Genomic DNA, 26,187 nt, shown 5'->3' on the forward strand with positions numbered 1-26,187 from the left:
AGAGTGTAGGCCCACCACTAGTACTGTGATCACTCATCCAAAACTCTTCGCAGATGGGTACAATCTTTCGGCAGCATGCACAAATAGTCAATGCTGTTCGTAATTCTCTTCATATGCGTGTGAGCACAAACTGAAATCACACATCTTCTTTCGTACATGCACAATACAACGCTTACAATTTTGCTGAATCGGCAGTCATGTCATTGGTCTTCCCTGGTTCTATTACTGAAATGATACCAAAAAGCCCTACTTGCTGGAACCTGCAACGTTACTCAATAATTCTATTCCCTGGTGATTGAGTAGCTACCAGCGCCTGTCATCCAATTTGATGAAAACCTTTCTTGGGAGGCCCGACAGCCATGATCACCTTCACATTCGCCACACGCGCCCGTATTGGCCCAGTCTTGCACTTGTCCAGAATATGGTCCACTGCACTGGGCTTGCCGGAGAACACAGCCTCTACCGTGCCATCCTTGCAGTTTCGGACCCAGCCATTGAGACACAGCTTCGTAGCGTTCTCTATCGTCCACTTCCTGTAGAACACGCTTTGCACTTGGCCACTTATGATCACATGCACCTGCAGGAGCTACACCACATGCATTGCATCAGCCACAACAAGAGAATATCACTTATTCCGCCCACTGTAGATCTGTGCATTGCAGAAATTATTAAATTAGTGTTATAATCATTCCAAAGCCTGCTTTAATTCAACACAGAAACTAAAATAAATATTGAACCTGGAGTAGCTGTAAGGAATCAGAAGAAACCGTTTTATCAGTAATAAATGTAAAGTGAAGAGGAAAGGGTAGAAGAGTTCACATTTTTTGAGTTGCTGTTCCTGTCAGGGCCGCGAGACCTCATGCGGTGGTCGGAGCGACCCTTCATGTGACTGTCAGAACGAGCATCCAGGGAATTGTCACGACGGTCATAGTTCTCATGATGATCTGAGTGGAAAGAGGAATGTGAAGTAATGCGAGTGACTTCACGAGGCTGGCTGACAATGTTTCTATCTGTCCCAAAGTCACTGATCTGGCTATTATTCCTAGGCGGGAGTCTCGAACTGGGCGTGTTACGATCGCTGTGGATTCTATGACAGCATGAATTCTCTCAGGTGCTCATGGTTCCTCTTCCTCTCAATTGCAAAAGCTGTAACGGCTCCCTCAATTCCCTGTCACAAATTCGCTCGGAATGTGACTCGGCTATTGAGCCATAAGGGATTGCGGGGATGTTCTCGTGTGAAGAGCTGGTTACACATTTCGTGAGACATGACCAATATGCAGGTGAGAAGAATCACGTGCCTTTTCACATACGAGTGGCGGCAACCACCAAAATGTCCGCTCGAACAGAAACATCACAGAAAGATGGAGATGTCGCTCGGAACTGAGCATCAAGCTTAGGACTTGGTGGTGGGGCGTGTTGCTGATGGAGCAGCTCTCATTTCACATCATGGTTTAGCCCTTTGAGAACACGTAACTGTCCAACTGCAGACAACGTGCGGAACCGTGTAAATCTGCACAAATGATCTAAGGAATCTTAAATGCCTAGCAGCGAAAAAACTTCATACACAAAACTACACTAACACTACCTGTTCGATTCTTCGACCCCGAAATGCAGGGTAAATTTCCGTTATCATCACATGAAGTACGATCCAAAGAGCAAAACATTCAGACTACACCCCCGCGTAGACGTGCAGAAACAGAATGTATCTGGCACATGTTTACTCATATATGTAGTTGCAGACTAAATTCCTGGCAGAAATATTGTTAAGCTTTACACTAAATCAGCTGGGTAAGGACTAGTTCGAGGAATTGAGATGCCTTGGCAGCAAGGGCAGCCTCTTAGATGTCCGATACTGGCAAATAATTACCAGTCAGAAAGGCCAGGTCCTGAGCTCGTAGCTCTCTCCATGTAAAATGAAGGTAGAAATTATATTCAATATATAACAGAAATAACAAAAATAAGTCACTTAAACGCCCAGGAAGCCTGAATCGGATTTTCATCTGAAGGAAAGTAACAACACTGACCACGATTTCAAAGAGTTCTATAAAGGAGTCCTTCAATCGCCCTCGTGTTGAGCACAAGCTGTCAAAGATGCCGAGACGATTTCCCTTCGCTCCAAATGCTTCTTAAAATATTAGTCGCACCTGTAGTTTCACTATCTACTGTTACAATGAATAGTGATCTTTCTCGATTCACATCAGAAACGAGGAATTTACTGAACCTACAGCAAGTCCAGGAACGAGGAGATAGCAGTCATGTATGACGTTCAGCCAGGACAATGCCATGAACTAATTAACCACCTATGACCCTGCAACTCCAAGGGGAGAATCTAATCATATAGGAAGACTACCTAGCCCAAAATTCACCAACACAGGTTCGCCACTTAAGTCATTCATCTGGCACCAGGTTTTGAAGACCCACCTGTAATATATGCACAGAGTAAGATACATGCCCATATGTGCTATGTAAACAAACTTATCCCGACTAAATTAAATCTATGACGTGTTGATAGGTAGCTCAAAGACCGAATATTCAACTAAGGGTTGATAAAACTTTGTGCACATCAGACATTACAACATCAGACACCGCCGTAAATATTAATTTTGGATATAATTAATTCTTCTATGCGACAGTACAACAATCCAGAGAAAGAAACATAAGAACGGAACTTACTTGAATATGGAATATATTTGTCTCAGGCACTACTTCGGTTATTTGTTTCCATCGAACGTAAGGGATAGAAGTAGGGATGGGCCTGAAATACGAGATAAATCAGTAATGAAGCATGAACTACGCTGTAGTAAGTCACAAAAAAATTGCATGTAATCTGAGAAGCTCCATAAATTGTCAAAGGACGACCAACATCCTTAAAGACGCACGACTCAGGCTATCAAAAGTGTACCATTGCTTCTCTGGCAGTGAGCCTATCTTGATGATCATACCGAAGAAGCTTGTCCAAGAAATCCAGTGCCTGCACATGTGCATGGTAGTAACACATTTAGTGTAGGAGACTATGGAAGTAGGGTTTCTAGGGTATCAGTAACAATTTCAATCGAAACAATAACTGATGCCTAAATGCGTAAGATCATCCTTGAAACCTAACCAGTTAATAGATTAATATTTTTGTGAAAAAGGTATGTAGAAAATACATTGTAAGTAATTTCACTAGCACTTCCAGAAAATTGACACATACCTCCGGAGCAACCAGATGTTGGTTGTCAGCATTTATGAATTTTGACCAAGGTTTCCTACTATGTCTGAAACATGAAACAGATCACAAGCAACGTATCAGAAACCAAGTGATTGTAACTAACACACTACATTCCTCTGAAGCAAAAATCGTTTCTTTTGACACAAAACAATCATACTAGAGAAAACCTGATAATTCTCCAACGAAGTCTATGATCTAACTCCCACCAGGATGAAAACTAACTTTCCAACCAAAGCCTCGAGATGCGGGTCCAACTCCAACCGATACTTGTTAAGGTAGCAATTCAAATCATCTGTGCCCAAAACCTGATGACGGGAACCAAGCAAATCCGTTGATGAAAATCATGTATCTATACACCAAAATTCTTGAACCAGAAAATGAGAGAGACATGCAGTCATCTACAAGTAGACTTTCTCAGGATGCTAAGCAAGAGAAAGATCCAAAATCCTCGAAGCAAAATATGCACCGCACTAGAGCTACAGTTTCAAAACATACAAAGATAACAAGACTGCAACAAAGGTGATCGTTTTACTAAACATTGAACTTACCTTAGCGATCTTGACAAGCTGATCATAATTGTCATGACCATAGAAAAACGGCTCCTTGCGGAAAATCTACAATTAAACAAATGGTAGCCTGTCAGGTTTGCAACCTGCTGGTTCATTATGGGATAATGGGCTTCAGGAATGTACATGCAAAATTCAAAATATAGAATACATTCCTTACCATTCCAGCAAACATGCATCCTAAACTCCACATGTCCAAAGAATAATCGTAGTCTTGAAGATCGACAAGTAACTCTGGGCCCTTAAAGTACCTAATACACGAAGAGACACTGCAATATATGAGCAAAAACTAGCATCCCTGAAAGACGTGACGACACTGAGGGAACAAGTACTTAAAATCATAATAGAACCGTCATTCAGGTGAATGAGTTATATTTAAAATATCCACTGTACGTTATTAGAAAGAGCAAAAGCAGCATCCACACATTCATACCAACATAAAGTTGCATACAGGAGAAATGGAGGTAAAACTCTGAGATAAGCTGACAAGAGCAATAAAAGCACCACAAGATACAGGAGTTAGAGAATTCAACCCTTAGATTTCATGGAGAGGATTTTCAGGCTTACATCTACTACTAACATTACTCCACTAACACACCACTCATACTCATTCAGATGTACAGAGAAAGGCACAATGGGAACCTATCCGTCGCTTAAAAGAGGATAACAACATGGTTACATTATCTTAACGAATGGCTCATGTACAAGGCAATTGACGACATAATAGATGGTTTTATTAAGTGAACATGTCTGTGAGTAACTAACCTCAAGTGCAAATCTACAAATAAATGATCAACTCAGGCACGACGGTGAAAATGAGTTCTGCTAGAGCAAACCAGAAAAAGATAGGAGCAGACCTGGAAGCAACGCGCACGTTGTACTCTTTTCCAGGATGATAAAACTCCGCAAGTCCCCAATCGATGAGCCTTAATTTTCGCTGCTCATGATCAATCATCACATTATGTGGTTTGACGTCTCGATGCATTATCCCTTGCGAATGACAGTAATCCAAGGCCTGAAACAGGGCAAAGCCACGACTACATCAAGCATTGAGCCAATGCCACAATTTTTCTTAGCCCTGCGGCGCATCAAGCACGTTTCTTTAAGCAGATACACAACTAAAATTCAGATAAATAGAACACTGAAAATTAAGTGTAATGATTGAATGCAAGCCGAGCAAAGTTTAGGTAGAACCTACCTTCAGGAGTTCATGAATATAGTACCGTATGTCATAATCCGTAAGCGTTGGGTACAGAACTTTGAAGTCTCTGTTATTCACATACTCAAATACTAGACTGGGGGTTTTGGATTGCTGATCTCTGACAATGTCCAAAAGCTTCACAATATTGGGGCCTCCACACAGATTCTGTAATATCTTGATTTCTCTTTTAATCTAAGAAGATGCAGCCAGAACCAGAGATTAGATCAGAACAAGAATACTCTCAACAAAAATTAACTGCATAATCGCCACAACTTGCAGACTATATGGAGACTTTAGCAAAACACTGACTGTAGCTTTTGCCAAAATGACTAACCAATTTCTTGTCAGTCCCAACTATAGCCATAATCTGTACCTTTTTCTTCTTGACAGGCTTCAAAATTTTGATCACGCAACGCTCATTGTTAACAATATTGACACCTTCAAACACCTCGCTGTATTTGCCGCGCCCCACCTTGCGTACAACCTCGTAGTCATCTTGATCGCTGCAGTACGAAACCACACAATTGTTAGGGAAAGCACAAGCACCAGTATACTACGGACAATCTGAAACTAAACCAAAGTCCCTTTTACTGACCCGATGATCCGCATACATGAGCTGGAATTATGTGCATATCATAAGGAGGGAGAAATTCACGCGATATGCTACTGCAATGAAATCATTCAGTGTCCTTACCCCCATTGGACGACAAGGGCTTCGTAATCCCAGTACTCTTTCGGACGCTGAACATTCACATCCGTGTACACCCGGGCCTTGGACATCACTTCCAACAACCGAACTGACTTTCTAATCTTCTATGCCAGATTCCAAGGGAGAGAGGATGATCCGGCAGCTCTCGCCACTCTGGCGTACACCGTAGCAATATCTTAGATGCCCTCAGCAAATTCCAAAAGAATAGATTCCCCGACGAGAATTATTCTGTGTCACAAATCGCACCTCCGACCCCTGCTACGGACCCCTACTGTGCATTCTTGGGCCCGACATTGATATTCAGCCTCAAGGACCGAGCCCATATGTAGTCAGAAACCCTACCTGCCGGTTCCAATTACACCATTTTTCTATCACACATGGTTTCTAGACCACCCCTCCACACTTGCCTTGAACCAACCTCGCGATTCTCGACTCCGCCAAGCTCCGTGAACAAAAAACTTAACAACGAAAACTCCGGAATCAAACCCAGCACCTCCAGCGGCGTTGGATTCAAACTGTTCCTACCACCGCACAGCTCCGAAAACAGATCAAAACACGACGAAAAATCTGCAAAAATCCACGAGAAAAAGTTACGAGAGCGTCGCCAGCTCTCACAACCATTACAAGACAAAAATCGAAGCCTTGTCAGCGGCAATGGAACCTCTCGGATTTCGGATTTAGGCAACAAGCTCGAGGAACACGAAGACGTCGCAGAGGACCGACCGAGCCCCCCCCCCCCTCGCGCATTGGATGAATGTCTTTCAGAAAACCATATATAATTTAATCATCTATAGGGAATAGCCACGTCACTTTTATATCTGTACACGCGGGCTCATACCGTTAGTGGTGTGAAGATCCCTTGACCAACGCCTATCCATGTTTCTATTCGTGGATTTTGCGAGTCTGGCGGTGTGAACCAAGAATCCACGACTGCAAAGTGGTTTTTTTCTGGACGGTTTCCGTTCACATTAGGTGGTAATTATGTGGGTCATATTGTAAACTACGTGAATAATTAATTTTTTTTTATAAACATGTGGTAACATTGGCTTGCCTTGGCTTTGGGATTTATTGATAAAGCGTGACGAGGTTGATAGCTTGAATCTGTGCATATGTCGCACTTTAGAAGTTAATAACTCAGCTTTGAAAAACTCAGCTTTGAAAAACATTTGTGACGATTTAATTCTCCTAACTTTCTAGAAGAAAATCTTGATGCTGTGGAACCTGCCCATGTAGAGGTATGTTTCCAATCCTTGAAGAGAGTTTCCGAAGCTTACGCTTACAAGAGTGGAGAAATATTTGTTCATATATGTTGAGTTTAAATAAATTAATAGGTTGTTGATAATATGGCTTATATCTATATAGCTGATATATAATTAACATCAATTATAAAACATATCTTGTAATGGGAAAGGTAATGTAATGTATAATTTTTTGATGTTTGTAAGTCATCCAATTTATGTAAATCAAGTAATCATCAAATTATAAGAGATTTGATGTGTTTGAGATATTGTGTTATTCATTACAATCTCAAAAACCATCTATTTAAGTGAAGTATTTGGTTTTGAGTTTTTACAAATGGTTTTTAATATGTAGGATATTACTTTAAATCAAAGATAGTGTTTAATAGTGGTTGTGTGACAATAGGACAAGGTTTAAATATTTGGTAGGAATATACTATGGCTGTTTTGTTGAAATTAATCCTGTAGTATTTATTAATGTTTTGGATGCTTTTAATTGGTATTTGAAAGCAAGTAATTTTAATTTTTTGTAGCCAATATGATAGTTATGCTTAATACAGATTTAATTTATTTAAAATTTAAGATTAAATTAAACAACATTTAGAGACAATGTATAATTTATATTGAACAAATAGAAAAAAAAATGAAAGAAAAAAACATATTATTCAAAAAGCAATGTTTGTAAGAAACTTAATCATGTTACATAGGTGTTAAAACAACTCATTTTTTTTATAATAACAATAATAATTTTAAGTATAGGCTTATATTTTATAAATTATTTCTTATAGTAAATAAAAAATATTTATTAATAAAATATTGTAAAGAACAAAATTGGTATTATGTGATTATTTATCAATTGAAGAACAAAAAAACCTTCAAAGAATTCCATTAGGATTTGAAGTGTTTGTTATAATGCAATAAGTGAAATATGTGTAAAGTAATATCCTACAAAATTTAAGAATATTATATTTGATATTGTTAATGCCGCAAATTACAATGAAGTAAAAAGTAATGATCATAATCTATATGAGAGATTGATCCCGACAAGCAAAGGTGAATATTTTATATTAATAAGATATTTATTTCAAATATTAAAAGAATCAAATCATATACAAGGTAGAAAATTTGATGTTTTAGAATTTTTAAAGGATGTCAATAGTGTTCAAAATATACAACTTTTAAGCAAAGGTCATTATGGAGAAGTTTATAATTTAAATTAGTTGGAACTTTTGAGTACAACTAAAAAGGTGCATGCTGATTATAATAAATTTTTTATTATAAAAGTAGATATTCTATCAAACTTAAACCATTCTAATCTCATCAAATATTTTTTTTAAAAAATATAATGATGTTGAAAATAAAAATTTATATCTTGGAAAGGAATTGATGCAAAAAAAAACTTTAATAATATGTTAAAAAAAATCAATGTGTTTTTATTTTATTATTGATATTACTAGTCAAACTACAAAAAAAATATGTTATTTACATGAAAAGAAAATTTCACATCAGAATCTTAATTTCAAAAACATCTTAGTTAATAATATAGAAAAGAAAAATAAAAAAATAAAGTTCAATATGTTATGGTAAAATTGATTAATTTTTTCATGTCTAAAGATAAATATTTGAAGGAATCCAAAAGCTACCAAAAACAATTACATTCATGGTAATGCATAATATATGATTGGTAAGGCATTAAAAAATGTATTTGAGTCATCAAAGATGTATTCTTTTAAAGAATATGTTTTTTTTTATCTGAAATAATATATTTTATAATATTTTAAATAAAATTTATATTTTATGATTTTATAAAAAAGATATAAAAAGACAAATTTTACCTTCAAATTACCATAAATTAATCTTATCTAAGAATGTTAGCATTTAAATATTTTATAAAATTCAAATTTTGTAAATATGTATAAAAGACTCATTATTTTTTAAAAAATATTTTGATTTCTTTGATTTTTTTTATTTATTGAAGCATTGTGTTTTGATGTAGTAAAAAATGACATTGATCAAAACATATATCCAAAAGATATACAAAGTAGACTACATATCATAGACATACATATTTACTTAGGTTTAGAGGAGTTAAGTAGAAGTAAGTAAATTTGATAATATTTTGTGAAAAAGCTTCTTAAAAGCTTTAAAAACAAGGACTCGACTTTACATGTATCTATACGTAATCCATAGATAAAACACTTATCCAACAAGTTGGCTACATGTTGCTCATATTGACCACTTGTGGTAGAAATTCACTATGTGGTACACATGTCAAACTTGCCTTATAAGATTTTATTTTTATTGAACTTTAAAGATTGCAGATTACTTATAATTTTTTTTTTCTAATATATATATTTTAAATAAGAGTGGACTACTTTTTTTTTGGAATTTCTCATTTAATAATAGAAGTTATAGATTATCTACTTTAAATTTAACTTATAATTTTTTAAAATTTATATGTTATAAAAATAAAAAGAATTATTGTAGATGCTAAGTTTGACAAAAATAAGAATAGATTTGTAACTATTATACATCTTTAAAAACTTATCATTACTTTTAGAATAGAAATGTCATATATTACAAATATTATTCATGGAAGTATTATTCTTATGCTTATAAAAAAATCAACAATGAGGTTTAATATTTATGCTAAGAAGTACACTTAACAAAGGCAAGTAGATTAACTTCACAATTGAATCCAAAAAATATTACTATTATAAGTATAGAAAAAACAATGATTAATATGCTAGAGAAGTTTGATAGAATATCAAAATGCTAAGAATTTCAACAGTAAGTCAAAATCTATTTAAATTTATATCTATATTTTTTAATATTTTAATGGATTTATTTAAGTTAAATTCAGATGTACAATCTTATCTAAAATTATTCTATTTTGATTTTTAATTTTGATGGAAAAGAATTCATAACTCTCATAAGATCTAAATTCATTCTTATAAGTATTTATGGCTCCTAGAGAATGTAATAAAAAAAGAATAGTAAAAATAAAACTCTTACTTTTATAATAAGAATTATAAAAAATTACTATTTATGCAATTAAATTCTAAAACTATGCTTGCGATGTAGATTGGAATAAAAAACTTTTATTAATCAATTTTGATATGAATTGAAAAATAATATCAAAGTTTTATTATTGACAATATCAGAAACAAATTTATTCAAATAAGTTATTGCTTAAGCCATTGCATGCAATAATCAATTTTTTGAAAGATTCCAATAACAAAGATTTAATTAAAAAGGAACAAATCAAGTAATAAGAATAATTTTTAAGTTTTTAAAATTTTATTCATTAAAGCCAAAACATATGTAAATTAATATGCTATGTTTTAAATTTCTCACCAACTAAGAATTTTTTTGATATCAACTAAAAGAATTATACTTGTATTATAGAGAATATAAGTGAAACAAGACCAGTCTATTTCAAGTACCCAAGATCCTTCTAATCGACAACAACATAAAACTTCATCACAAGATAAGATAAACTGGACCAAAACAAAATTAAGTAGAACTAAACAAAATTGGATATGAAAGACAAAACTAAGCAACCAAAATAAGAACAAAACAAAATAATACATGAAGATACAAAATCCAATTATATTAAGAGAAAGGATTCAAAGCTATATTTGATCATATATTCCAAAAGAACTTGGTTAGTCTTATTTATACTTTATTTTATTACCCTGGTCTTTCTCAAATGTTCTTAGATGATGGACTCCACTTAGATAATTGCTTTAACTCTTTCTAAAAGCTTCTACAATAGGTCCTACCTAAATAACCCCCCTAAGCTTTTTCTAAAAAGTTTCATAATGGATTCCAAGTAGATAACCACTCTTAGCCTTTACTAGAAGGTTCTATAGTAGATCCCACCTAAATAATTATCCTAAACTCTTTTTAGAATGTTCTATGGTGGATCCTACCTGATCCACCAATCTAACTTCAATTCTAGAAACTTCCATAACTTTTCAAACATGATTCTAACTATCTATCCCTATATGTTAAGAATACAAATATCGTATCTATATCATGTTACAGTTAATCCTCTTCCACTAATACAAAACATCTTCGTTTTGTTTCTAATGGAATTTCCAAATTATCTCTTGATAATAGATGAGGTTCTGTACAGGTTCTTACATTACATTGTAGATGAGATAACTTTTCCAAAAAACATTGTATTGAAGTTTTGGACATCCACTGCCATGGCAAAGGTAGCAATGCTCCAAAATGCTGTCTATTTTATACTCTTGTTGGTTATTAACTATAACTAGTGGTGGTGGTGGTTGGTGTCAATCCAGAAAGTGCTTTGACTTGGTATGAAATTCTTTTAGTTGCAAAACATGAAAGATTAGATAGATCCAAATATGTAGTGGAAGCTTGAGGGAATATGTAATATCAAAAATCACTATAAAAATGTGGAAAGATCTAAGCCACAAAGGTGTTAGTTTATGGATTTTGATTAATGTAACAAGTAGCAAGTTGGCGTTGAAGAGTAAAACCTGATCACCCTCTTGGAAGGTCTTGTATTGTTGGTCGTTATCCGCATACTACTTCTATCAATTCTGTATGGTAAGGAGGCCGTGTCATGTCTTTTATAAGGCCATTGTATAAATTCCTCTATTGTCGAGTTATTAATATTGATGGGACAATAGAGAGTTGCTAGCATAATCAAATGTTGACTGGTATTAAGGAAAAATGGTAAATAACTGGTACTTATTTAAATACTATTATTATAAGTAAATTCCAAGGGAGTCAAGTATTCATCCAAATCAGTATGATGAACCATTACAAGTACTCATAGCATATCTTCCAAGGTCTAATTTGCACGCTCTATTGGTCCATCTGTTTGGAGATGAAAGATTGTAAACATAATAAGTTGTATACCTAGTAGCTTGAACAAGGCTTGCTAAAAACTTTTTGTGAAGTATAGATCCTAATTTGAAATGATGACACAAGATAATCCATGGTGACAAAAGATAGTATCAAATTAGACTTGTACAAGTATTGGGACATCAATATTTGAGTGTATCATGGCTAAGTGAAGTTGCTTCAAGAGTCAATCCACAAAGATGGCAATTGCGGTATGATTATCAGGCATCTACAACAAACTTATAATAAGATCCATTGTCACCTTCTGTCAATGTGTTGTAGGTAGCAAAATTGATTACAATACTTCAAGAGATGCTACATTGCATGCTTTATTATGTTGACATGATTCACAAGAATGTATAAAAGTTCAAAAATCAAGATCCAAACCTGCCTAAAATCATGTCCTTAAGATCTATTCTAGAGTCTTTTTTTATCTCAGATATCCAGATATTGGGATATCATGTCTCTCTTGAAGTATGCACCTTTTGAGTATAGCATTGTTGGATACTTAAATTCACTTTTTGAAATAGAGGAAGCCATCACTAAGATTGTAATCTTGTTACTGTATGTCACCCACCTTGAGCCAATTACTAACCATCTTGGAATAAGCATCCTAATACATAGCTTCCTTCTATTCTACCTTTTTGGTTAGATTTGCAATGACACTAATAATGGTAGCAACTTTTGCCTTCTCTCTCAAATTTTTTTCAAGTCTAGTCTCCACAATAAATTGTCTAGCATAGTATGTTGTTGTCTTTGCTTGTACTGAAGCTAAATATCGAAAAGATGCAAGTGTTCTTTTTAATAATGATGTCATGATTTCAAATTTTCTATATACAAATTATGTAACAAGGATCAATGGTCAGTCCAAACAACCACTAGCTTTTTAATAAATAGTGTCGCCACACCTTTGTAGCATGTATAATTGCTAATTGTTCTCAATCACAAGTAGTATAATTGTGCTCTATCCTTTTGAGCTTATGTGATTCATATGCCACAGGTTGAAAGCTCCTACTAAAGTCTTGTTGAAAGACCACTTCAATAGCAAAGTCGAAAACATCAATGTCAAGGATACAAGGAAGGTTGGGATCATACAATTACAATATTGAAGTATTAATGAGTACCTCCTTTAACCTATCAAAGGTACTTTGCTACTCCAGTTTTCATTCAAATGGAATACCTTTCTTCAATAGATTTATCAATGAAGTAGCAATGTGTACAAACTGCCAAAGAAAATGGCGATAATACCTAGCAAAAATGAGAAGACTTTAGAAGTATCCTTGAAGGTTAACCAATATTTTATTGCTTTCATTTAATCTTGTTCCATATGCATGCCTTTTGAGGACACCACATGCTCCAAAAAGATGACTTTTGACTTCTAAAGTTTATATTTTGATTGCTTGCAATAAAAGTGACTATCTTATAATTGACATAGTATTTTTTGTAAGTATTGTTCATGTTGTTTAATGATATTATTATATATAAGGATATCATCAATAAAGATAATTACATACTTATCCAAAAGATCTAAAAATAATTTGTTCTTATGATCCATGAATAAAGCTGAATCATTGAAGAAGCCAAAAGGTAAAATTAGCCATTCAAAATGTCCATAGTGAATACAAAATGTTATCTTTTCTACATCCTCTCTTGTAATAGGTATTTGCCAACAGCTGCTCCAAAGTTCTAATTTACTAAAGATGGTCACACCTTGAAGTTGGTCAAGAAGATCATCTACACATAAAAGTGGATATATATTTTTAATAGTCTAATTATTGAGGCCTCAATAATTGTTGCAAAAGTAAAGTTCACCATCCTTCTTGGGTGCAAAGAGTACATGTACCTCCCATGGTGATGTACTTTCTCAAATAAGGCCTTTCTCTAAGAGTTTATTCAATGTCTTCTATAGCTCTTCAAGTTCTTTTGATATTAAGTAATAAATTAGTTGACTTGTTAGTTTGGCTTCAGGCAATAGTTCTATTTGAAGGGGGGCACCTTGATTAGGAGACACACTCTCAAGTAGGTCAATTGAGAAGACATTCCAATATTCCTATATGAGTTGTTTTACCCATTTTGCTTCTTTGGTTGTCTTACCTACCATTGATATAAGATTTGAAACCACTATATATATTAGTTGCTTATGCTATATTTGCTTCTTCATAAAGGTCGTCTCTATGAGTAAGTCTTTCATTATAGATTGTCTTTTCTCTTCACTTGATAAAAAAGTGTAAAGAATCACCTTGTATCCACCATCTTTAAAAGAAATTATCCTTCCTACCTAATCAACTTGCTTGTTTCTCATTTTTAGCCATAGAATACCAAAGCTAACATCATATCTTAGCTTTGTCACCTTGAACTTCTTTCTTAAGATATAGATGTCAATCAACCTCAAGATTTTTTGTTTACATGTCTCACTTAATATGTTCTCTCAATTATTTGCAAGGTATATACTTCTTCCCTTGATTTCCTTAGTTTTAATTTCAAGTTGATTGGTAATTTTAGTTGAGATGTATATTTTTGTAGAGCTACAATTTTTAAGTACTTGACATAGTTGTCTTCTTAATAATTCCATTAGATGCACAAATTGACTCTTTTTATAATTTTTTGACGCCATGCCATTTGTCTCTAAGAGATAGTAGCTACTCCAATACTAACTCTCAGTGCCTTTACTCTAGAGTCCTATTTTCTTGCTTTGTCTCATTATTGGTTTTATAAGTTTTGAGACTATGAACCCACCTTATTTTACTGGTGCTTGAATTTTGACATTTTGGACAACCTTTGATCTAATGGCTTGGCTCTTGACAATAAAAATTCAATATCTTTTGTATCAATATTTTTCATCTTCGTGGTGTCAATGATCTTTGTGGGACATCAATCTCCATTGGCGTTGCTTGTTATGCCATAGTATTAGATAGTGGCATAGAACTTTGTGCTATAAGTCATGCTGTACAATTTTTGAAATATATAGCATTGACTATCTTTGCAATCCAAATTTTTTCTTTGAATGTTTGTCAATTCTTTAATTCCATCTTTTATTGGACCCCAAGTTTTAAACCTCGTAGGAATTAATTCATAATCTTTGCATCTAAAACATTGCCAATTTGGAGGCATAGGGACTTAAATCAAAAGACATAATCTTACACTGATTTAGATTATATAAGACTTGTCAACTGATTGAGTGGTATCTTCTCTACATTGATAGGCCAAAATTGATTTCTAAACTAGGTCTCAAACTCCTAATTACAAAATCCATCTTGAACTTTATAGCTTTGAACTTGATGTCACCACCAAATGGGTGCCGCATCTCTCAAATAATTAGCTGCATACATAATTCCTTTAGAGGTATTTGCCTTGGATAGTTGGAAGTATTATTGCATGTTGAAGAGCCATTAACATACATCTTTTTGTCTTGAAGTCCCAAAGTATGTACTAAGCTTATTCAATTTTAATTTAGCAGATGTAGACTCTTTTGTCCTTGAGGCTTCTATTTACCTTTACAAAGTAGTTGTCTAGGCTAAAAGGTGCTATATTTGAGCCTCCATCTGAGATTGCTCTGTCATATCTCTCATGCTGTAATTTTTCTACTGAATTCCACTATTATAATGCCTTCTTATCTCCTAGTTGATTTTTTAAGAATAGCTTGTGATAGCCTCAACACAATATTTAATGTGACCACAATAATTGACTTTGGACTAGATGATGATTATTGAAATATTAATAAAGAAAAATCTAATATTTTCTCTGATACCAATGAAATAAGACCACTCTATCTCAAGTGTCTAAGATCCTTCTAATCTACATCAATCTAAAATCTCATTACAAAGTAGGACAAATTAGACCAGAATAAAATTAAACAAAACTAAACAGAATGGAACATAAAAGTTAAAACTCAGCAATCAAAATTAGAACAAAACAAAACAAAATAAGAAAATATAAAATCCAATTGTATTAAGAAAAAAAGGTTCAGAGCCATATCTAATCAGATACTCCAAAAGGCCTTGGCTAATCCTATTTATACTTTGTTATATCATCCTAATCTTTCTAGAATATTCTTAGATATTAGAGCTCACTTAGATAATTGCCTTAAATCCCTTCTAAAAGATTCCATGATAGGCTCTATGTAGATAATTGCCCTAAGCCTTTTTTAGAAGATTTCATGGTAGATCTCACTTAGATAACTCTTCTAAACTCTTTTTAGAATGTTTTACAATAGATCCTACCTGGTCCACTAATCTAATTCTAATTCTAAAAACGTCCATAACTTTTCAAACATATTTCTAACTATCTATTCTTATGTGTCAATAATACAAATATCTTATCTATACCTTGTTATAATAAGTGCATTATTCAATATTATCTAAAAAAACAACATAATTATAAAATAAAATGGATTGTTGCTAAAGAAAATAATGTGTCAAAAAATAAGTTTTTCTAGCTTCAATAAGAATTGTTCAATTGAAATCTTATGCAACATCTAATAAAAGTCATACTCTATCTTTAAATTTCTTGTGTTGCTTTATAATAGAAGTTTGTTTAGGAGCTTCAACTTATTTCATAGACAAAGATTTTTTTAAAATATAATAAATATCTTTAGTTAAAAAAAACTAAGCCCAAATAAAAAGAAATCATAGTTGATAATTTATTGTATTTAAAGAGGTATTATCTATAAAATTATTTATATAGACATAGCAATTAATGGTGATAATAGCTTTGAAATATTTAGTATTATTAGATCTTTTTCTAACTTAGTTATATTAGATTTATTATAGCTAAAGAAACATATTCTATGAATAAATTAGATTTTTCATAATCTTAGTTTTTTTGATAGGATAATTCAATCTTTGTTGTTTAAATAAAAAATCATAAATAAACCTTTATTGATAGATATAAGAACTTTTATGCATGCTATAAAAAAATATTTCTATTTGTTATTTATGTCATATCCATTTTTAATGGTAGAAAGACTTCAAGAAATATTTGTATTTAAAATAATAATTATTAGGATATTTTTTAAAAAAATATATAAATATTCTTTCAAAATATTATTTTTATGATTGTTCAATTTATTTTCAAGAAAAAGCTCAACTTTTATTTGGATCAATCTAAAGCTTATCATGAAATAAATTGGCTATATTTAAAAAATATATTAATAAAAACCTTGCAAAGAACTTCATATGCTATTTATAATCTCTAATATAAGTTTCTATTTTATTTTTATTTTTATTTTTAAAATTGATAATTATGGATATGAATAGATTATTAAGGGCTGAATAAAGTCATCATCAAGAATAGACATCTTTTATCTTTGATATTAGGACTTCTCAATCTATTGAATCAAGTAAAGATTTATATAAGAATAGATCTATAAAAAAAAATAAAATTTAGTTCGAATTAAAGGAGATGAATAAAAGATTGCATTTCAAACCATGTATAAGCATTTCACTTATAATATTGTATCTTTCAAACTTATAAATGTACTAATTGCTTTTAAATATCTAATAAATAATATTTTAAAAAAAATATTTAGAGAACTTTATTTTTTGTCATCTAAATGACATTTTAATCTACTCTAAGAATACAAAAGAACATAAACTTCATGTTTTTCATGTGCTACAAAGTACTTAGAGATGCAAGATTATATCAAGATATATTTTTTTGTAATTTATACAAATTAAGTTAAAATTTTAGTATATAATATTTTAAATAGTTTTTTTAAAGATAAATCATAAAAAAATTTAGATTATTATGGATTTGAATGTTTCAATAATAATAAAAGATGTCTAATATCCTTTTAATTTTTTAATTACTATAAAATATTTATTATTATTATTATTATTATTATTTTAAATTATAACTTTATTTATATGTTTAACTTGTAAAATTATACTTAAATGGAATAAAGAAGTTGAAGCATCATTTGAATGTTTGAAGATAATTTTATTTCTACACCAATATCATATTATATTAACTTTTTTAAGGTATTTTTTATAAAAAAGAACTCATTGAACTTTATTATAGATACAACAGTATTATAAATAGGAGCAAATGACAAACTTCACTCAATAGATTTTTATTCAAAAAAAAGTATAGCAATTCAATTAAACTACAAAAACCACAAAAAAGAACTTCATGCAATTCTCGATTTATTTTAAGAATAGTGCCATTATTTAAAGTCCATTGATTTTTTACACAAGTCATACAAATTTCAAGTATTTTATATTAATATATATTTTTAATTGTTGTTAAATCCATTCGAACATGTTTATCTTAAGAATGAATTCAAGATCACATATTCATTGAAAAACAATAAGGTTTATCAAATATCCTTTTTATACATTCTTATCTTATACCAAAAGAAAGAGATGCAACTTTTGATTAATAGAAAATCATTCTTTTGAAGCCAAAATAATTTTATCTTTGAACTATAAAATTAACATTGATTGTTGATTCAATCTTTTTTAATCAAATTCAATCAAGTATATCCTTACATATTTTTATTTATGATATTAAAAATATCTAATCTAAATCTTATGATATTTCTAAGTTTAAATTAAAAAATAATCTTCTTTATATTGAAAGATGCTTATTTGTTCCAAAAGATGAAAGGTGACTACATGCTCTTTAAGCTTATAACAATTTTTTAGATGAAAGAAATTTTGGATGCAATAAGACTTTAGAATTAATAAAAAAAGATTTATAATAGATTCAAATGTCAAAAATTATTAAAAACTTTATATAAATTTATAATATTTTTTTTAAGATCAAAATTCTTTGTCATTAGTTTTATAGATTTTTTCAAGTACTATCAATATTAGAAAAATTATGATGACTTATTCCTATAGATTTAATCAATAAACTTTTAATCTCAAATTTATATGATTCTAAAAATTTGATAGTAGATTGTTTCATCAAGATAACACATTTTGTATTATATACAAAAAATATCAAATTTAAAAAACCAACTATTTTTTTTATAATATTTATTGCTATTACAAATTTCTAAGAAATATTATGTGAAATAAAAAGATACAATTTGTATTTATGTTTTAGAAAATTCTTTCAAAAATATTGAAGGTGGATATAAAAATATCTATGGCTTTCCATCGTCAAATTGATGGATAAATAAGATGGGCGAATTAAGTTTTGAAGAAATATTTAAGATGTACCATCAACTACCATTTAAATGATTGCATAATTCTTTTAATATTAAAAGATTTTTTCTATAATAACATGGTATATTTTTATATCTAAAAAATATATTTTTGTATTAATTATATGTATCATTCACAACTTAATACTTTTTAACTTTTCAAAAGTTGATATTTGTATATCAAAAGATTTGAAAAATTATTTATTTGGATTACATGCAAAAATAAAGGTACAATTAAATAAAATTCAAAAACAAAAATAAATCAATATTGATGCTTATTATAAGAAAAAACCTCAATTTGATGTCTAATATAATATATGATTACTTTATCATTATATATAGACTAGTTACCTTTGTCACAAGTTAGATTAATATAAACTTAAATTATTTCTTATTTGTGAATAGATCAATCTAAGTGCTTATTACTTACATTTATACAAGTTTATTTAAATTTATCTTATCTTCTATATATCTCTTCTTAATCCATATAAGATAGTAAATTTATTAAAATAAATAAATTCTAATACTTTATATTGACATGCATAATAATTAAGAGTTTGAAGTTGAAGAAGTCTTATACTTAAGATAGTGCCAAAATAGATTCGAATATCTATTATATTGTCATTGATATGATATTAATGAATAGACATAGAAGCCAACTAAGAATCTTATGAATGTATCAAAAAGGTTTATATTTTTTATTAATGATATTAATCAAAATTAAAATAAAAATTCAAAATAATTATTTTAATATTAAAAAAATAAGGCTCAGCAAAGATTGTATTCCATCTTTTATCTTTGTATATAATTTTTTATATATTTGTAGCTTTAAAAAGATGAAAAATTTAAATCTTAAGAACTATCATTTGTTGAATTACCAAACAACATATTGAGATAGAATTAAGTTCAAAATAATATAATAGAGATGAAGATCTTCAAAAATAACATGTTTATTGTTGAATATATAGAAAAATATAATATTTTTGGTATCAAGACTATGGAAGAGACTTCTAATTTTTGGTAATATTATTGAAGGTAGAAACTACTTTTGATAGTATTTTAAATATTTTATTTGAAAGAAGTTATAAAGACTTCAAAAATGATTAAATATCAAAGTGGTCTTCATGTCTTACTATGGAACACTATCAATGATTGAGAGGACTTATCATCTATCTTCAAAAAGAATAAAGATCGAAGTATATAACAAATAAAATTTATTGTATCTTAGACTTCTTTAACATGTGATCACCGCTCCTTGTGGAACTTTTCTCTAAAAAAAAAGTTAATGACATTAGCATACATGATTATTTATATAAAACATTAAATAAAAGATAAATATAAATAAATTTAATAATATATTATGAAAAAGCTTTTTAAAAGCTTATAGATGTAGATTTGACTTTATATGTATTTAAAGGTGATTAATAAGTTGAAAACTTAGCCACATGTTGCACCTATTGATAACTTATAATATAAGTTGGCTATATATCATACATGTAAGAAACTTATCTTGCAAGTTAGACATGTGTCGAAGATCCTATTAAATGTCACTATGTAGCTCTTATTTAGGTCATATATATAAAGAAAAGAGTGAAGTTTTTATCAATATATATATATATATATATATATATATATATATATATATATATATATATATATATATATTCTAATATTTATTTTTATGATTAAGTAGAAGTAGGTAAAAATAGATTGATTTCATAGTATCTTCCAAAAAAACTTCATAGATTCTATTTTGGCTTTATATGTATTTATAATTAATTGATAGGTTAGAAACTTGGTCAATAAGTTAGCCACATGACACATGTATTAATAGCTTGTGGAATAAGCTAACTATGTAGAATACATATAAATAATTTACTTTGCAAATTAAGTCATGTACTAATAAAGTCAACACATGTTTGAGATCCTATAAAATATTATTATGTAGCTCCTAATTGGATAGTATATATAGTGGCAAGAGTGAAGTCTTTTTTTTTTTTTTTTTTTTTTTTTTTTTTTAATTCTTGTCAAGGCCTTCTTAATTGTTAGTCTTATTCTAAGATTTTTTAATCTTCTTGCCTTTAGAAATAGCAATTCTAATTCAATACATTACCATCTTTGATTGATTTTTTAGTCTTTTTGAGTGATATAAGAGTATATTGAGTATTTTTTCTTTAAATTTCATATCCTTAACAATTTAACAAGAGGATAAACTCATTATTCTTATCTTATTTAAAAAGAAAGTGGATCATTTTACTTCTATTTTTATATTTTGAAGGTTATAAATTACCTACTTTTAAATAAATTATTTAGTTTTTAATACTAATTTTTTCTTTAAAAAAAGTTGATTATCCTTCTTTATAGAAATTTTCATTTGATGTTAGAAGTTACAGATATCCATCCTCTAATTTAACTTATGGATTTTTTAAATTCTTTGAAATAGAAGAAAAAATCATTGATGCTATATTTGGCACAAGTGAAAGTAGATTTACAACTATTATAGATCTTTAAAAACTTGTCAACTCTCTTAAGGTGGAAATTTCACACATCACTAGTATCAGCCATGAAAACATTAATCTTGTACCTATGAAAGAAGTTATGAGTTTAAATCAAGAAATTATACAATTGAAAGAAGCAAAAAGATCAACTTTACATTAAATCCAAGAAATTTTGTTTCTACTAATACAATAGGGACAAAGATTAGTATGTCTGATATGTTTGATAATAAGATCAAAATTTCAAGGATTTTTACAATAAGTCAAGCTCTATCTAAGATTGCATCATTTCTAATACCTCAATGGATTTATTTATGTTGGATTTATATGTGCACTTCTATCTAGAAGTATTCTTTTTTGGTTTGTATCTTTAATGGAAAAAGATTTACAAATCTTTATGATTTGAATTCATTCCTAAAAGTATTTACAACCTTTTTCAAAGAAAGTCATCAAGAAAAAATAGTAAAAACGAAGTTCTTATCTTTACAATGTCATATAGTAATATGACTATATAGCAAAAAAATAAAAATGTGGATGTTACTATAGAAGAGCCTAATAGAAAGATATAAAAAAATTAAAGATAAATAATAAAAAGATTATAAAAGTTTTAATCTTACTATTATCTTATATAGAAAGAACTTCTATTTATTTTGTAGAGACATAAATGAGCCAAATCAAAATAAATAATATAAAAAATTATTATAGTCATGTTTAAGAAAGAATTAAAAATATATATAAATAAAACTTACTTCAAATTATCAAAAATTGATACTCGGAGAGAACCAATTGTAATCTAGGTTAAAATCAGACCTTGAGATACAAAATTGCTCTCATACAATGACTTTTAGGTTCTTTTGTAAAATCAAAGAGTAAAATTTGAGAACAAACTAGAAGAAAGATTTTTAAGTATTGGTTTTGTGTCATTTGAATTAATATTAATATTTTAAAAGATTTTAAAAATTGGTGATGTTCTTGATGGGATTAAGATTTCAAAAATAAAAATGTGTATATAAATTTGAAGGTTTCTTGATTCTGTGGCATGTCTGTAAATGGAATTTGGATAGTATATTGGTGTATTAGTTGTGAATGTGTATACAAATTTTAAAGTGAATTGAATGGTATTGTATTATGTGTATTGTTGCTTAAGAATGCACCAAGCTCCTAGCTGTAGAAGATTAGTAGAAATTTAAGAACAATCCTATGAAGTCTAATAGAATCTTAAATAATCTTAAATAGACCTTAATTATCTTCATCGAACTTTGACCAATTCAAAATAAATTTAGAAGAATTTATAAAAGAAATACAAAGAAGTTCCAACTAATCTCAAAAAAAAATAAAAAAATAAAAACTTAAAGAAATATGAAAATATAAATTTTAAAAAATAAAAATAATCTTTAAAAAATACTAAAAATAAAAACCTATAAAGAAAAAAAATAATCCTAAAAAAATATTAAAAATAAAAATCTTAATATGATCCTAATTAAAATTCTAATTGAATCTTAACCAAATCCTAAGTCAAATCATAAGTCAAATCTAATTAAAATCTTAATTAAATTTTAACTAAATTCTAAGTTAAATCCTAATAAAATCCTTAATCTTAAAAAATTCATACAAAAGTTTTAAACCAAATCCTAAGCAACTCTAAATCAAATCTGAAACCATATCCTAATCAAATCCTAGATCTTAAACGAATTTTTAATAAATTCTAAAAGAAATAGTATTTCAACAACTAATAATCAAACCATTAATATCAACTCTAAATTTTCATACTTTTTAATGTTTTAATTAAAAAAAAAACACAAAAAGAATGAAATCGATTACACTTACTAATTGAGAAAAATACAAGGTAATCTAATCAAGTGTTAGGCAACCTCTTACTCCAATCTTAATGCTAAATTTCAGTACTAATATCTCTTCTTTAAATTATTGTATTTCTCCTATATTTCATTTAAAATTTTAGAAATTGAGTCTAGTATCTATACAAAAAGAATTCACTTCATTTAATTGACAGATCACTAAAGATGATAGAAATATTCACTAACTCTCAAACTCTACTTTTTGAGACCTCAACCTACAAAAATCTTCATACAATTTGATATAATTTTTAGATTGATCTTAAAATATGCACATATCTTTATAACTAGCATACCAACACATTATCCAAAATTCACCTATACACTTATTACAAAACTCAAAAAACCTTTAAATTTGAAAACATATTTTTATTCCTCACAATCTAAACCAACTAAGAACATCACTAACTTTATAAATTCTTCAAAAATTTGATATTGAATCAATTGATATAAAATTGATGCTTAAAAATCCTTCTCTTTGATCTCCAAAAGAATCCTAAAGATACCATAGGTGTGTGGTTTTGTACCTTAGAGTCTAATTTTGATCCAAGTTGACAATTAACCCTCCTTGGATACCAATTTCTGACTTTTTGAGGTAAATTTTATTAAAATCTACTCTAAAATCTCTCTTATATATACTTATATTATTTAATTTCCTAATATACTTTATTTTTTCTTATTTATGGTCCTACAAAGTAAATAGAAGCCTATTTTATAAAAAGGCAGTATTATCATCCTTTAATTTATTATCTTTTTTACTATTATTTATATTTTAAAGATAATTTGCTATAATTTTTTAAAAATAAAATCTTCTATAATATAATATTTTCTTCTTTCTTTCTTTCATTAGCCATATTACATCACAACAATGATTATATTGAAATATATGAGAAATTTTGTAGGTTGAGGTCTTAAAAATTAGAGTTTGAGGACTAGTGAGTATTTCTAAGATCTCTAGCAATTTGTCAATTGGATTGAAGTAAATTTTTTTATATGAATATTAAACTTTATTTTCAACGTTTGGTGAAATTTGAAAGCAATTCAATAGCTTAAGAGGGAGATATTGGCACTTGAAGTTTAACATTCATATTAAAATATGAGGCCATCTAATATCCAATTAGATTATCTTGTATTTTTCTCAATTAATAAGTAAAATCGATTTTATCTTTCTTACACTTGTTTTTAACTAAGATGTTAAGAAGTGTGAAAATTTTGACTTAATATCAATGATTTCATCATTAGTTGTTGAGGTATTAATCTGCTATAGGATTTGTTAAGAATTTGGTAAGATTTTGTTTAAGATTTAGAGTTCGATTAAAATTTTTTTAGGATTTGATTTAAATTTTTTCTAAAATTTAGGATTCATTAGAATTTTATTAGGATTTAATCTAGGATTTGGTTAAGATTCAATTAGAAATTTAATTAGGATTTGACCTAGGATTTCATCAAAGTTCAATTGAAATTTGATCTAAGATTTGATTAAGGTTCAATGAAGGTTTTAATTAGTATTTGATTTAGGATTTGATTAAAGTTCATTAAGATTTCAGTTAGGATTAAATTAAAAATTTTTTAGGATTTATTTAAGATTTTTATTTTTAATATTTCTTTAAATTTTATTATTATTTATTTTAAATTTTATTTTTGATATTTCTTTAAGATTTTTAATTATTTGTTTTAGATTAGTTTAGTACTTATTTATATTTTTTTATAACTTCTTTTAAATTTATGATAGATTGATCAAAGTTTGATTAAGATTATTCAAATTAATTTAAATTTTATTTAAAATTCTATTAGATTTGATAGGATTGTTGTTGGATTTTTACTTATCTTCCACAATTAATTTTCCAGTGCATTCTTAAGCAAGAACACATGTAATATATCAAAGATTTATTATTGACAATGCTAAAAGCAAAATATTTGGAACAATTTATTGTTTAAGTAATTGCATGCAATAATTGATTATTTGAAAGGAGTCAACATCAAAGTTTTTTTTTAAGTAGAACAAATTAAAAAATACTAACAGTTCTTAAGTTTTTGAAAACTTATTCATCAAGGTCAAAACTAATGCAAATTGATATGGTACATTTTAAATTTCTCTCAAAATAAAAAAAGACTCAATGTGATGAAGAAGGTTTGTATTTTTATTATAGATAAGCTAAGTATATTACTGAATATTATCCAAAGAAGCAACATAATTATAAAATGAGAAGTACAATTGTCAAAAAAAAAAATGTATTGAAAACGAGATTCTCTAGCTACAATAGAGACTATGCAGTTGGAATCATGTTTAACACCTAATAAAGGTCTTATTCTCTTCTTAGATTATTCACCTTATTTTATAATAGATGTATGTTTAGGATCTAAAAATCACAAAGTCTTTATATTATTAGATTCAAGAGCCCTAGCCTATTTTATAGACAAAGATTTTGTCAATAAATAAGAAATATTTTTATTCAAAAAAACTAAATCTATATATATAAAAGTCATAGATGGTTTTTTGTTGTCTTTTGAAAATATTATCCATAAGATTGTTATTTTAGATATAGCAATTAAAGATCGTAATAGTATAGTAATGTTTAATATGATAAGATCTTCTTCTAATCCAGTTGTTTTAGAATTATTATAATTAAAAAAATATAATCCTTAAATAGATTAGATTTTTATAACTTTCATTTTTTTGATTGTTTAATTCAAAATCCCGTTAGTCAATTAAAAATATATAAGTCTAGAACATCTAAACCTTTAGTAGTAGACACAAGAGCTTTTAAGCATGTTGTATAAAAAAGATCATCTTTTATTATATATACCATATCTATTTTTGATGGTGGAAAGATATCAAAGAATATTCTTAGGTAATATTTAGATTTTTTGGACGTTTTTTTT

General features: G+C 29.1%; 3 protein-coding genes across 7 annotated transcripts in view; 1 reads left to right on the forward strand and 2 right to left on the reverse strand.

The window, feature by feature from the left end:
* Positions 1-94: 94 nt before the first annotated feature.
* LOC112288866 (uncharacterized) lies at positions 95-2,285 on the reverse strand. The gene is made up of 5 exons (XM_090255995.1): positions 2,226-2,285; positions 1,586-1,669; positions 1,307-1,419; positions 820-1,087; positions 95-577 (listed from the first exon to the last, which is right to left on the reverse strand). Exons 1-5 carry the CDS (start codon positions 2,283-2,285, stop codon positions 317-319), a joined length of 786 nt encoding a protein of 261 aa, XP_090112121.1. The 3' UTR covers positions 95-316.
* Positions 1,910-6,417, reverse strand: LOC112288852 (casein kinase II subunit alpha-2). Of its 5 annotated transcripts, XR_002971709.3 has the most exons (12): positions 5,673-6,405; positions 5,352-5,481; positions 4,976-5,170; positions 4,635-4,792; positions 3,938-4,028; positions 3,760-3,825; positions 3,434-3,516; positions 3,194-3,257; positions 2,903-2,971; positions 2,674-2,755; positions 2,351-2,421; positions 1,910-2,144 (listed from the first exon to the last, which is right to left on the reverse strand). XR_002971709.3 is itself a non-coding variant. In XM_024533516.3 (11 exons), exons 1-10 carry the CDS (start codon positions 5,756-5,758, stop codon positions 2,696-2,698), a joined length of 1,002 nt encoding a protein of 333 aa, XP_024389284.1. In that variant the 5' UTR covers positions 5,759-6,417; the 3' UTR covers positions 1,910-2,421; positions 2,674-2,695. The 5 variants fall into 5 exon arrangements, 2 of the variants coding, with proteins under 2 accessions (XP_024389284.1, XP_024389298.1); XM_024533516.3 differs by having other exon boundaries at positions 1,910-2,421; positions 5,673-6,417; XM_024533530.3 differs by lacking the exon at positions 2,351-2,421 and having other exon boundaries at positions 5,673-6,355.
* A 672-nt stretch (positions 6,418-7,089) lies between these two features.
* Positions 7,090-26,187, forward strand: part of LOC112282454 (uncharacterized) — a 77,145-nt gene continuing 58,047 nt past the window's right edge. The window contains exon 1 of the mRNA XM_090256303.1: positions 7,090-7,098. Within this exon, the coding sequence (XP_090112429.1) occupies positions 7,090-7,098 (9 nt within the window). The remainder of the gene's footprint in view (positions 7,099-26,187) is intronic.

This window comes from Physcomitrium patens, chromosome 1 (genome assembly GCF_059467195.1).
Source record: "Physcomitrium patens ecotype Gransden chromosome 1, ASM5946719v1, whole genome shotgun sequence".
Taxonomy (NCBI): domain Eukaryota; kingdom Viridiplantae; phylum Streptophyta; class Bryopsida; order Funariales; family Funariaceae; genus Physcomitrium; species Physcomitrium patens.

Excerpts from the sequence above, each read along its gene's own strand:
- LOC112288852 (XM_024533516.3), bottom strand. The coding sequence starts at position 5,758 with ATGTCCAAGGCCCGGGTGTACACGGATGTGAATGTTCAGCGTCCGAAA. Across the intron at positions 5,482-5,672 it reads GCCCTTGTCGTCCAATGGGG|CGATCAAGATGACTACGAGG; the intron begins GTAAGGACACTG and ends TTCGTACTGCAG. Across the intron at positions 4,793-4,975 it reads ATATTCATGAACTCCTGAAG|GCCTTGGATTACTGTCATTC; the intron begins GTAGGTTCTACC and ends GCCCTGTTTCAG.
- LOC112288866 (XM_090255995.1), bottom strand. The coding sequence starts at position 2,285 with ATGGCATTGTCCTGGCTGAACGTCATACATGACTGCTATCTCCTCGTT. Across the intron at positions 1,670-2,225 it reads TCCTCGTTCCTGGACTTGCT|TCTGAATGTTTTGCTCTTTG; the intron begins GTAGGTTCAGTA and ends GCGGGGGTGTAG. Across the intron at positions 1,088-1,306 it reads GTGGTTGCCGCCACTCGTAT|AATCCACAGCGATCGTAACA; the intron begins GTGAAAAGGCAC and ends ATGCTGTCATAG.